Raw genomic sequence first — 14196 nt, forward strand, 5'->3', positions numbered from 1 at the left:
ATGACCAGGGTTTGTGGTTTATCAAGGGAAGCAATAGGAGCTGTGCTGTCAAATTAAGCTTGGAGATAAAACAACATCCGCCCCATTTTAAAACATCGAGGAGGCTCAGCTGTGTTATGGGGCTGTCTTGAATCTGTGCTGGGCCCAGTGAAATGACAAGATTATGAAAGCTCCTGAGGCCAAACATACTGTCCAGCGTCAGGCAGCTCTTTCTCTCTCACGCTGTCATAGAATCATTTGGATAATAGATTTAACTGAAAATAGTCGTGGAAAATGTACCTCGAATTAATCCTGTGATCAGCACATAAGTTAAAAAAGTGCTAATTTTAACTTATGTGCTGACTCCTTCTTCTGTCAGTAAAAATCCCACTGCATATTTAATATGTGAAATACACTTTTTATATGTTTTTAATGAGGAGCTTGGTGCTAAAGCCCTAGATTATTATTAATATTTTTAAAATTTGTATTTATTTGCTGAATGTTTTGTTGATCATTAACACAAAGCCCATGAAACTCATAACTGGTGAGATCTGCAAGTAACAACAATGAAGTATTCACCTTAGGTATCAGCAGCAGGGCCAGAGTCACAGACACAGTCAGGTGAGTGTGAGCAAAGAACAACATGAGCATCCAGTCTGGGTGCAGTCCCGGCACCAGAGAGAACCTGCAGAATAGAAAAAACATCAACGGGAGAAATTCTGCAGACTCACCAGCAGCCAGAGTGCTCGGCGCATCTGTAAAATACGCTCAGACACACGTAAAAAAGCAGCATTTAGTCACTCACTGGACAGCGAGAACAGAATTGAATGTACCACAACCCGAGGCATTCCCCGCACTGTAAACACAGGGATAAACGCACAACTGAGGGAAAATTATAAAAGCGTCTGTTTGCTGGAAAGAAGCTGGCTCTTTTTAAAAGGCGACTTGTGCAGATATGAAAGATCTCTGCAGCCAATACTGCTTTTGAAGGCTTTGGATGCTTCATGCTGGAGATCCACAGGCGACAGGCAATTATAGCCAGCGGGAAAAATTGTCAACTTTGTCTTGGTTGTTAATTAGCATTAATGAGTTAACATAAACCAGTGTAACATAACGGTGACGCTTGTGTGCGTGCATGTTTTTTAATCATTCATTACTGTTTCCAAGTTTTCCCACGCTGCTTTGAGAAGTTTCTCTAAAAGTTCACAGCACAGAGGAGAAACATTGTTTTCTGTCGCCGTCAACAGAACACCAAATCATTTCATTTTACATGAAAGTGCCAAGTCCCATTTTTGTCACCAGTGACAGCACACAGAAACTATGTCAAAGCACACAGAAGCAATTCTGGTAGCTTGTGGTCCCTTTTAAAAGCTTCATGTCATCATTCCCGTTTATTAAGGCCATTTTAAATCATAGTCAGTATCGTATTCACAAGAACCAGCATGCCTGATTGCTCCCATTATTGTTGGAGAACGTGAATAGTGCACAAAAGCCTAACAAGAGGATCTAAGTAGCAGCATTTTGGCACCAATTTTCCGCAAGCAATCAAAGCTAGACACCATGACAGATAAATCAATGAAATTATTTAAGCGGTATCAAGCTGAGTGCATTGTGAGTAAAAAAAAAGTGTGAAAGGCATTAAATACTTGAACGTGTGTGTTTGACATTGTTTAGAAATCCACCAAGGTGGTTCACAATTCATTGGCTCATTATCTTTTGTCATAATAATCCCAATCATGATTCACATTAGAATTAGTCCAAAAGAATAGCACGTGTCTGTTTTCTGTGTCCCAACTCACACACACACACACACACACACACACACACACACACACACACACACACACACACACACACACACACACACACACACACACTATATCGAACAACTCCAGCCTTATCTCTGGACTGCAGCAGCATATAGACTCAAAAAAAGGAAAAGAAAAAGGGGAAAAAACACTCACAAAAGCTCACAATGTTTTATTCTCCAGCAAATGAGAACAGCTTGATTCATAAGTTTCCCAGAGCTGATGAAGGTGTACCCAGTGGACTTTTCAGTTTCTCAACAGATTAAGAGGATGTGATCTTTTCCTCCTTGTACCACGGAGCACAATAGACTGCCGCCCAAATGAAAGAATATTCAATCAGAAACAGTTTTATCGGAGAATGTGTGACAAATGGAATGTTTTGCCCGAGGCTCCTGCGGGCTCTCTGTAAAAGCAGTTTTATTTCTGCTGCAGCAGGACTGACGAAAATGTTCTTCGCTTTGGAGCCTTGTGAGGTCAAAGCTCCAGCAGCACCTACAGTGTACACAACAGCTTTATTCCTTGACCAACACATTTTGGCCTTCACCGGGTGTCGATGTGATGACCCTGATGGAGGCCACAAGCCAAAACTGGTTGTTAAAGCAACAAAGTGTTAGCTAAATGCTCCAGAAGTAACACAGGAACATGTTCACCGGTGCTTTTTCTGCTGCTTTACAGTGCATCACTTATATTTGAGAAACCAATGAAAAAAGTCAATATTTGATATGAGCACCTTTATTCTATAACACAGCCTGAACTCTCTTAGTCAAGTGTTCCTGTCATTTCTTTCAGTAGACTTAGGTTTAGAGCTTTTTATTGTTCCTTGCACAGTGAAATTGGGTAGCTGGACCACAAAGGTGCAAAAGTAAAGAAGGGAAAACAATATACAACGAGGTGAAAAAAACAAACAGTATATATGTGTACATATATGTGAATGAACTATATACATGGTGTAGGCGTAAGAAACATTGAAAAAGAAACCTTGTGGGGCTGTATACAAGGGCAGTTATATAATAAATAAATAAATAAATAAGGCTGGAGGGGCTATGGTCATTTAGGGTAGGGATGGTAATTCCACTGAGACCAAAATATTGCACAAGACCAAAAATATTGCACAGACATGGAAAGAGTGAGATATTGCACATAGTTGATCAATAGCAGCGTCAGAGTGGATGTGTTGGAGAAGTCTGTTCACACTTTTATTTTGCATTAAAAGTTCTGACAGCCCACGGGAAGAAGCTGTTCTTTAGTCTGTTGGTTTTGCACCTGATGGATCTGAACCTTTTTCCAGAGGGCAGGATGTTGAAGAGGTGGTGGTTAGGATGGAGGTGGTCCTTTATGATTGCCCTGGCTCTGGGGAGACTTCTTGAGCAGGCAATTAAGTCCAGGAAGGAGAGTGGACAGCCGATCACCTTCTCTGCAGTTCTTTGGATGTTCGCTGCCTTTTGTTCTGTTCTCTATCAAGATCGTCCCACACTGCTTCAGTAATGTTGAGCTCTGGGCTCTATTGAGGCCACTCCTGCTCCAGTCTGTCTTCCTCCATCCAGTTGTGCTTTTACTGCATTGCAGTGAAAAATGAAGCTCTTGCTATTTTTCTGTGTTCATAATTCTATCAATTTTGATTAAGTGGAGATATCATCTGAATGTCAGGAGCGGTACCACACCTCATTCATGCCCCTTCCGGTTTCAGTCCATAAATGCCTCCTTCGCCAATACCTGCTGTCCTCATTTTCATGCCCCCCATTTCCTCCTTTCCATTCTTCTTCCTTTCATTCACTTCTGGTTAGTACATGGGGATCTGCCCGGCCCGGGAGCCGCTGCCAGTCCCCTTCAAGGCCTTCCCCAAACCGCAGCACCAGTACATGGTCCCTCATCCATCATCGCTCATCGTAACTTAGGATATGGTCCCAGCTAGTGAAATTATTGACAAGAAGCCCAACACCACTGGCTGAAATGCAGTCAAAAACCATGACAGAGCCTCCATCGTGTTTCACAGATGGCTGTAGACACTCACTGCTCTACCTGTCTGTTGTGCCTGGCCCTGTCTGTATGTACTGACAACAATTTGAACCAAAAATTAAACATTCGAATTCATCACTCCCTGAGATCTGTTGCCACTGATTTTAAGCCCAGTTCTTGCCAAATTTGGCATATCTCCATCTTTACTCCCCGTTTCCCTTCTTTAGGAATGGCTTCTTGACAGCCACCCTTCCACTGAGACTATTTCTGATGAGGCTTCAGTGCCTCTCTCGGGTCCTGTGTCAGGTTTTGCTGTATCGTTTCTGAAGGCCATGACCTTAAGAAAGTTTTTTAGGCCTGCTGCTTCTTCTGACCTAGCTGCCTGGTAAATCTGTCATATGAAAGTGGTGAAAATGACACCAATGAATCTGGAACGCCAAAACAATAAATGCTGTAAAACATGCTAAAAGGCTCCATGGAGAGATGGAAAACTTCCACCAGGACAGCCTATTGTAGAATGCATTAAACCTTAGGCTGAGTAACTTCAAGGTATTTTTAAGAAATTATAAGACAACTGCTAAATGAAAGGGAAGATCTAAAATATTCAGAAAATTGAGCCACATCCCACCTCTGTAAGACACAGAAAGAGCGGCAGGCACAGTCAGTGGCGGGGCACAGAGTTTATTTTAGGCACTGGAACAGTACATGTAGGCTGTGTCTCTGCTTGGGGAAGACATTTTTTATTCACCTCCTTTCAACTGGCTTACCCTGCCGTAACACTGTTCATTTCCCTGATGAAGGGGGGCGGCTGAACTCTCATCTGACATGCTCTGCAGTTGTGAAAGGCGCTCTAACAGACAAATATCTCTGTGATTATGATTAAACAGGTTGTGCTGTACAAAGGGGTAAAGTCATTAAGCTCTGTGCCACTGTTTGTGCCATCTCCTTATTACTCTCAGCGAGATTTTCATCAAGTCAGGGTAAGATGCTCGATTGTTCCGCATTCTTAGCTCTGTTTCATGTGTCTCTTGTACCTTCTGTTCCCACATTTTCCTCTTTTCTTTTCTCTCTTTCATTCAGTATACAAGAGAGCATAATTGAGGCATTCACATCAGCATATCTCTTTCTCTCACCCCCCCCACCCCCTTGATCATGCCCACCCATGCTGGTTCCATCAAATTTTCTCCACCCACCTGATAATGTGGAAGATGGCCGATATGAGGAGCTCATTGTAGATGGCTACGGCCATGTAACGTGGCTCGTGAAAAGCCGAGGGTACGGTGCGGACAGCGTAGCACAGGTACACGCCCCACAGCAGGAACAGGAACTCAGCTGAGCAACAAAAGACACAAAAATGTTTGAATTTTAGTTTCTATTTGCCACCTAAAACAGGAGAGGTCATATATTGTATGAAATTCATCCGCTGTAGCTGACAGTTGTCTTTTGACAGCACAATATACTAAACTTACCCTAAAACCTTTAAGCAATCGTCCAATATTTTGGGAAATGATCTAATTTGCTTTCTTTCTATGAGTGAGGTTAGAGGGTCGATACCTTCCTCACGAAGCTGGAACCAGGAGGCAATTAGCCAACCCAAGCATAAAGACAAAAAGTAGGAAAAGAAAACAACTAAAGTGCCTTCCAGCCCACCCTAAGCTCACCAATCAAACATGAATATTTCAGTTGTGAAATTTATACAAAACCCCCCCCCCAAAAAACTGAAATTTGTGTTGTTTACGTGTGGGTGGGTTATTTTTTTTGATTTGCTTGGCTACACTGAAAAAGTAAGCCCTGATGTTAGACTGTGACAAAAAGGCAGAACACCCACTGAAACCAAAATCGATTGTTATTTTTGCGTCTGTGCATGGTTTAAGCGAAATAAGAAACAACACGTTAAACAAACACCGAGCTCTAAAGGTTGGTTGGACACCACCAGGCTAACCTTTCTACACTTACAGAATTGTACAAGATTTAACTTCCAAAACCTTAATCTTTTTGTCACAGACTCTAAAGTATTAGTGAAAAAAAAGAGAGAGAGAATTTAAAGCTCCCTTCAAACTCCTTTCCATTAATCTGACACCATCTGAATGTGTCAGCTTAATGTCTGAATGAGAACCCTGTGGAGGCTTTGGGCTGACATGCAGAGACTGTAATAAAAGATAAGAGGGCCGTATGAGGGAATGTGAAAAGGCCACGCAGAAGGGAAAGGTGCACAGGAATGCATGGGAGCTTTTTAAGAGTTTTGACCCAGACGTCTCTTTTTACTTCACCACCTCCAACGGCAGCATCTCCCACCATGGGCGACAGCAACACAGAGAGCAGCTTATGGTGGGGCTTGTTTTCTGAAATTCCTTTTTTTTTTTTTTTTTTTTTTAATAAAACTGGCTTTAAAAAGAAAAAATCCAGGAATGAGCTCAAAAGAGTAAGTCAGCCCTGAAAAGCTTGCATATATGAGTTTTCACTTTGTTTATTATGCTTTTTTTTGGTCTCACCTCTTCCTCAAGAAGAGAATGAACCACATCATTAGGTCCTCCTTGCTAGTACCAGTGTTGGATCCCATCTTGCCTTAATTTGTTCTGGTATAGATTCAGAAATGCATTGGAAACGTTACTGTTACTCAGAAATTTTAATGCATGATAGCATCACATGGTAGCTGCAGAATTCTCAGCTGCAATTCCATCACATCCCAAAGATGTTGGGATGCTCTGCTGGAGTGGATCTGTTGACTTAGCAACATGTTCCAGTCTACCACTGTCCTATTTCACTCTTACCTGAGATGAGGGATGCCTGGTGTGGTCTTCTGCTGCTGTACTGTGAGATGCTCTTCTGCATACCTTGGTTGTAATAAGTGCTTATTTGAATTACTGTTATCTGATTTACCTTTGCCATCTAATCAGCATAAAGCAGCCATTCTCCTCTCACCCCCTTCATCAGAAAGGCATTTTCACCCAGAGAACTCTGTTTTTTATCATTCTCTGTAAAACCTGCAGATTGTTGAGTGGGAAAATCCCAGCAGATCGGCAGCCATACCACATTCAAAGTCATTTAAATCACCTTTCTTCCCCATTGAACTTTAGCAAGTCATCTTAGTCATATTCTCATGCCTAAATGCACTGTTGCTATGTGATTGGCTGATTGAGTATTCGTATTAGTGAAAAGCTGAACAGGTGTCCCTGATAAAGTTTGAACTATTCTTCTGGGTGTTGATTTAGTTACTATTTTACAGCATTTGTATTGCAAAAACAGAAATCATTTCTCTAGAAAGGTAAATTAGCAGAAGATGATTCTGAACCGTGGTTGGCTCTTGTGTTACTATGGCAATAATGACATTTAAGATGTACAAGTTTTAAATTTTGCACGACTTCCTCATGTTTGCGCTGATTTCCCCCCTCTGTAAAGGAGCTGCTTCTCCGACATCACGGTGACACATTCCTGCTATCACTGAATCTCATCTCATCTCTGATCTCGGGTCGACAGCAGTTTATTGGAAAGATGTATTTAAAACGCCAGCGGTCTCCACCATCACAGTATCAACACTTTACAGAATATACAGTGCAGTACCTGTGCACGGCTACAGTAGCTCGTTATCATCGAAAGTGTCAGTGTAATTATATTTTAAAGAACATCAGTTACAAAATCAATAGTAATTATTTTGAAATGTGAAGGACGAGATTTCTACAGGGTTGCTGCATTATGAAGGTATGGAATTATGACTGGGAGCAATCTAATATATCTCTGTCTGCAGTAGAACAAAACATTATGCATCTTTTATTGCCAGTAAAAAAAAACAAAAAAACAAAAAACAAGCCAATTTTTCCAAATAAAAAATACTTTTAGTTTTTTATGAGAACTCTAACTGAAAGTCTGTCACAGGTCGTCCTGCTTGTTTGAAAGAGCACCGACACCCATGCCAAAGATCACACTGGGATATGACTCCCTAAAGTCTTTACAGTGATTACAGATCATTAATATTTATGAATAGGTCGCTCTATAAACTGCGTAGTGCTTAGCCTCTGAATCAGGATGCATGGAGATCTGCTTCCAAGACGGAAACGATAACAACTCCAACTATAATACAGATTAATTGAGGATTTACAATAAGCGCGTCTCGGTGACATAATCGATAATGTTTCGCATCAGCTCTGCTTTGCTTCACAATTTAGCGCAAAATATTATGTTATGTTCATTTTTGCGCTGACATGCGTTCTCATGTCGAAATTATGACAGGACAAGGGGAAAAAACACAGAAAAGCAATTAGGCTCATTTTCACGAGCGTGAACCGCACTGTTGTTAAAATCCTCCAAAGCAGCTTTGCAGGATGCGTCCTGTCCTTCAGTGGAGCCTCAGCACACCGCAGCATGTTTATGCCTGCTGTCAGAGCAGACAGCGGGGCTCCCTCATTTCCCTTCTCATCAAGAACGCTCCCCCTAAATACACACCGACACACGCGTGGATGCAAATCATTCCCGCGGTCGGTGCCTGTTCAGAGCAGGGTGTTTGTTAGAGGCTGTCACCGCTAACATACAAACACAGCAGTTCCGCCGTCCTGTCTCTGGAGTATCCTTAACTGTCCTTCCTTTACAGGCTCCCTCCTGTTTCCTTCTCTCAAATTCTCCACTCCTGTGATGGTGCAAAACTCTCTGTGCATCGATGCCCACATCCCTACAAGTTTCATACTTCAGAGGCTCCTTTCTTCTTCTTTCCTGCCACTTCCACTCTCCCTGCCTGCCTGTCTATCAGTCTTCACACACAGGCCGAGCATCTCTCAGGGATCCATCCATTCCCTTCTTTCCAAACAAGATTAGTCTCCCCTGCTGTCAGGCCGGCTTCAGTGAGGTGCACATCACTGCCTCCCGCTTTAAGAATCTGTCTTTAAGAGATTTACTGTAACATACATTCAAGGGCATGTGGGCCTTCACTAACCACGGCTTCCTTCCAATTCATTTACTCAAATATTTTTTATTATAACAAAAGGTATACAATCTGGTCATTAACAGACATTTTGACACTATGAGTAAGGCAGAAGATGGGGTCAGAAAAGTTGGAAGACATACCTTTTCTTTACACCACTCCTTTTTGGGTACACGGGCAAGAGGACTGTCTAAATTCAACTAATGAAGATGTGGAAATGCACTGTTGCATATTTAAAAAATAAACTCATCATTTAAATGTATATTTCTTCATGAATTTAGGTTGTGTACAATGTTACAGTGAATCATTAGGATGAACTTTATGTTGCATTGAATACCAAAAAACAGATTTCAGAAACATGCTTGAGTTGAAAATGTTTGAGATCTTTTGCTTTAAGTTACTCTTTAATGTCTAAAAGTCAAACTTAAATTTAGCAAAACATCAGTTCTCCCCTGGACTACTGTTGCCGGGCAAGTTTTATCATCAACATACATGCTGCTTTTTTTTCTTTCTAAAAATAAAGTTTCTAAACTGAACTTAATCTTAAGGCTTATCCAAGCAGCCTGAACTTAAACTGTAAGCTCTAAAGCCCCTTCCAGTTAAGTGGTAAGTAGCACTTTCTTTCTATCTGGAAAACGATGCTGTTTCTTATTTGGGTTTACTTAAAGTCAGACGTGTGTAATTACAGGAAAGCCGTACAAACTTACTCACCGACTGCCATCATGTAGTCCCATCGGTCCAGCAGACACATGCTGAACTGCAGCCCCTCGGGAGTGAGACCCGCAGCGATGAGAGCCTGACTCAGCTCCGGATTCTGGCACACGGAGGACGTCCAGGCCACAAGGAACCACAGCACCACCAACAGAATGACTAGCAGCAGCCGCAGGACCCGCCAGCTGGTCATGTAAGGTGTCCTCTGGGCCGTGCGGGACAGGAACACCTTTAACACCCTGTGTGGAGCAGGGAGAGAGCGTGAGGCACAAGCCTGAATATCAGAAACGACTGAGAGAAATCGTATGTAAGTGCTGCTCACGCCCCTGGCTGCTGATCACGTTAGCATGCTCATTTGAAATAAAATGAGCAGGGAGAAACTGCTAAATCAGTTCAATTCATTCATGCTTGGTAAATATGTTTGGTTTTGATTCATGCTGTAATTTCCTTTGAGTTTCAGGGGGAAGAGCGGACAGCACAGGAAGTGGGGAGGAAGGATCTGTTAAAGGAGGCCCCTGTCATTTTTGAGTTGTGCTTACATGTCCAACAGAAATCATGCATACATAGTTTATTGTGAATTACTTCCTGATGTTACTGCATCTGTAAAAGGAGCTAAAAATGCAGCATATTAGGCTCATCAGTTGCAGCAGTATAGGGAACAATATACAACAGCATGTTCTTATATCACCATCTGGACATAGAAAAAAGTCTGTTTCAATTTTTTACCCTGCTCATGTGCTATCTTTGGACCAGACTGTGACAAATCTATCTCATCTCTAATATATTCTGTGGGCCTGGACTGGAAGATCTTGCCCCCGGGGCACACTTCCCACTCAGCGAGCTCGGAAAAAAATCAAATTGGTAATTTTGCCAAGGGAACACTCTGGCTGGCCTTTGACCTCCTTCTCCCATCTCGGTAACACAGCCCGGAGCCGAAGAGCAGGAAGCTAAAGCACATGCGTGCCAAGATGGCACACGTGTGTGCATACTAAGAGATGGCTGAATTATTGAAATTAAGACTAACTCATGAGCAAGTTAATAGAAGGAGAGGAGACAGGATGTAAGGGAGAGGAGGGGACCAGGAGAGGCTCGAAGAAAAGAAGGGACAGGAGAAGAAAACGTATGAGGTGAGTTAACAACACAGGCAGAGGCTTTTTAACTTTTATTTTTTGCTTTCAGTTTAGTGTTTTAAAGTAAAATCATATTATAATGATCCAAGAGTATTTGTATGTTCCCTATCTCCTCCTACATAAGAACCAATCATAATAAAACTTTGCATAAACATTGCATAGAGCACTGTGAGTTCCAGCATCTATAAGGCACGTGCAAATATTTTATACAAATCTCACAATTTTATATATTTGCTTCTTTGACAGTTCAACTGAGCACTGAATTGAATTTGAGATTAGAATTGTGTGTCATAATATAATGTATCATAGTGTGATTGTAGCAAAAGTGTGTGTATTTGTATGTTCCATATCGCCCATGTGTTGCGCAGGGGTTTGCTATTTAATCATAATCCTTCATAGAACAGTCACAAAGCAAACAGCAAATGTCATCTCAAATGGTGATTTTGGTTTTAGTTTACTGGAAGCAGGATTGAAATATTAAGCCAACACAGAAGTGCTAAAAACAGCATTTCCTTCAAATGGGCGGATGGCTCCAAAAATGAGTCATTTCCCACAGACGTCCATGTTAAACTTCCCAAATTCAATCATAAAAATAATACTTTTTCTGCCTGGTACAAAAAATGGATTTGGTCTCTCTAGATAATCCGCCCTTCAGAAAAACTGCTACATGTCCAGCGTACAGTATTTTTTCCTCTGTGATTTTAGTCCATCATCAGGTGGTTGCTAGACAACATAATGATGTCATTATATATGTGGTGTAATTCGTTTTTTGTGGATGTAAATTTGATGTAAAATTAAATTAAAATTTAAAGGACACAGTTAAGTGCCTTGTAAAGCAACTGTTGTTGTGATTTGGCACTGTATAAATAAAACTGAATTGAATTGAACAATGCTGTTATTAAATGTGCGATGTTTATAAAATGACGTGGAAAATGTCAGGGACATATGGACACAGTTCCCATTTCATGTCAATAAAAATAAGATGTTTCGTAAATCATTTCGTGATAACATGACAAACGTTTATGTTATAACCTCATGATGCTTGGAAATTCAGAGCCTTTATCAGGACGTCACGGTCCTGAATCTGTTGACTCAGTGGTTTTTATTCTTATTACTATTATTTTATGTTTCAGGTTGATTCTTAATATTTTCTGGTTCTTAGGGTTTGGTTTCTGTTCTGTGTCTCTGTTTCGCCCTGGTACCTCGCCTATGTTTCCTCCCTGTTGCCATGTCTGATGTCTGTGTTAAGCTTACGTGTCTTGAGTTTAGTCTGTGTTGCTTCCTGTTCCTGTTGTGTTATCATCTGTTCCCCATCCTTTCGTTGTCAGTTTGTGTATTTAAGCCTTGTGGTGTTTTTGTGTGTTTCCCACCGTGCTCCTCGTCCCTAGTCTCTTGTCTCCAGGTTTCCTAGTGTTTTGTATTCGTTTCTATTTTCGGTTTATTGTTTATTGTTAAGTTTATTGTTTGTGGAGTTTTTTCTGCAGCCTCTTTGAGTTTATTCCTTTGAGTGTCCTGCATTTGTGTCCTGCGTCCTGCCTGCCACAGACTTATCATGACAAGGACATTTAATGACCACTTTCTGAGACGCTAACAATTAGCCACATCACAGGAACCTGTTTCCAACATAACATTCAGACGGGCATAACATTGTTAAGAGCACATTAACACTAACACTCTCCAACAGTTTACACTACAGTTAACTGAATTAACCTTAGCTTTGGTCTATGACAATTATTATGATATTTAGTCAACTAAAACTAAAAGAACTTAGATAGCTATATTATGGCCAAAGCTAAAAAAAAAAAAAACTAAAGCAAAATTTGCTGTCAAAATTAACACTGATTGTGGGACAATCACTAATTGTGGTTAAGCACTAGCGGGGTGGACAGCCTATCCATCCGGTGAGGCTTAAAAGACATAAGGCGATCGTGGTTCAGGGGGTTGGGAAGCTCATCTGGTAACCAGAAGGTTGCCTGTTCGATCCCCAGCTTTGTCTGTCTTGGTCGTTGTGTCCTTGGGCAAGACACCCTAGCAACCAGAGCCGATGGCGCGATATGGCAGCCTCGCTTCTGTCAGTCTGCCCCAGGGCAGCTGTGGCTACAGCTGTAGCTTGCCTCCACCAGTGTGTGAACGTGAGAGTGAATGAATAGTGGAATTGTAATGTAAAGCGCTTTGAGGGTCTCGAAAAGCGCTATATAAATGCAATCCATTATTATTATGTACAACTGAATGTCATCGGCATAGAAATGCCAGAAAGGGTTGACTATACTTGTGTTATTTCGTGCTCTTTGGACTGATAAGTGGTGTCTGTGGTTGTGCTTTACATGTGCACCTTATTGAAAAAAAGCAGCTTCAAATTGTAGAGTCTAGAAACTAATGGGCTGCTATGTCCACCGTTTATGGCCTGTTATTTACGGTACCTGTAGAGTTTCAGGATGACGGTCCCGTACATGATGGCAAAGCCCAGCAAGCGAACCCACCTCAGGAGGATACATCGAAACACACTGGGATTGAAGTACAGGATCATCACCTACAAAAATGCAGAGCAGAGTTAACTTTCACACATCTCATAAACACATCTTAGGACTCTGATTGTTTTTGGTATTTACAGGAAGGAAGTCAGACACACAAATGTGGTAAGCACACGAGAAGCAGAGTTGGAGGTGGATTTGACCTCACGAATATCTAACGCCTCCACAGTTCCCTCATCTGTTAGCTTTATGCGGCTCATATGTCAACTTCCAGAGCACGTTTGATGTGAGGAATTTGAGAGCTTATTCCTTTATAGGTCTAGGAGCGCGTTTAGTGATGTTTATCTGCACATTGATTTGCATGTATAGACACACTTGTGTTTCTAAATGTGTGCGGTCCAACCTGTCACGATTTGTCTCTCTGAGCGGTTTCAACAAAGCAATAAAGAATTTGCCGATGGCTGATAAAATGTCAGCCTATCATTTTCTGCATGATGTGAAGTTAATTCACACCTATTACCGCTGCAGAAGAGATTGTAACAGCAGAAGCTGCAGAGACAAGGCTCATGCTGTAAGGATCCAAGCTTTCATTTGCACTTCTCTTTCTACGGTTGCATTTCATTTCATTAGTGTGCAACACAGCGGGAAGCCACATGTTACATTTTCGGTGACCCGAATCCCAGCTTCTGCTCTGAAGATTCAGTGCTGTGACTCTGGCAACGTTCCCACTGAAGCAAGGAAAATACTATTGAAGCGTGACACCTTTCCAACTTGGGGTAATCTCTCCATTCAGTGTGGTCTGAATGAATACACAAACTTTTTTTGTAAGGGAAGGAAGTTTGTGTGATCTTTTGTGAGATCGTGCTACGATTGCCAAACTGTTTTGTGACTTTGTGTTGAGGTAAACGCTGACCTTAACTCCACCTATCCGCTAAAACTATATAGATACATGAACAGTAATTAATCAGTAACTACCACTTCCCACAGAGCATCTTTTTGATTACAGGTTTCTTTTCAGTCTAGCATACGGACTAAAAATGTTAAATGTGGTTTGAAAAGCAAACACAAGTGAGAGTGAAAGACCTGCATCACACTTAGTATCTGTTTCAACAAAATTTCAGTGTCTTTTTTTATGTTTTGCATCTGTTGCATATGTTAACATTGCACATGTGGTGTTATATGTTATAGCTTAAAACTGGCTAATATGTAGATTTATATACATATTGTGC

General features: G+C 41.4%; 1 protein-coding gene across 1 annotated transcript in view; it reads right to left on the minus strand.

The window, feature by feature from the left end:
• gpr158b (G protein-coupled receptor 158b) overlaps window positions 1–14196 on the minus strand; it is a 97060-nt gene that overhangs the window by 11421 nt on the left and 71443 nt on the right. The window contains exons 6-9 of the mRNA XM_026148573.2: window positions 12917–13026; window positions 9367–9605; window positions 4937–5075; window positions 559–664 (exon numbers count right to left, since the gene is read on the minus strand). Of these exons, the coding sequence (XP_026004358.2) occupies window positions 559–664; window positions 4937–5075; window positions 9367–9605; window positions 12917–13026 (594 nt within the window). The remainder of the gene's footprint in view (window positions 1–558; window positions 665–4936; window positions 5076–9366; window positions 9606–12916; window positions 13027–14196) is intronic.

This window comes from Astatotilapia calliptera, chromosome 18, assembly GCF_964374335.1.
Source record: "Astatotilapia calliptera chromosome 18, fAstCal68.1, whole genome shotgun sequence".
NCBI classification, from domain to species: Eukaryota; Metazoa; Chordata; class Actinopteri; order Cichliformes; family Cichlidae; genus Astatotilapia; species Astatotilapia calliptera.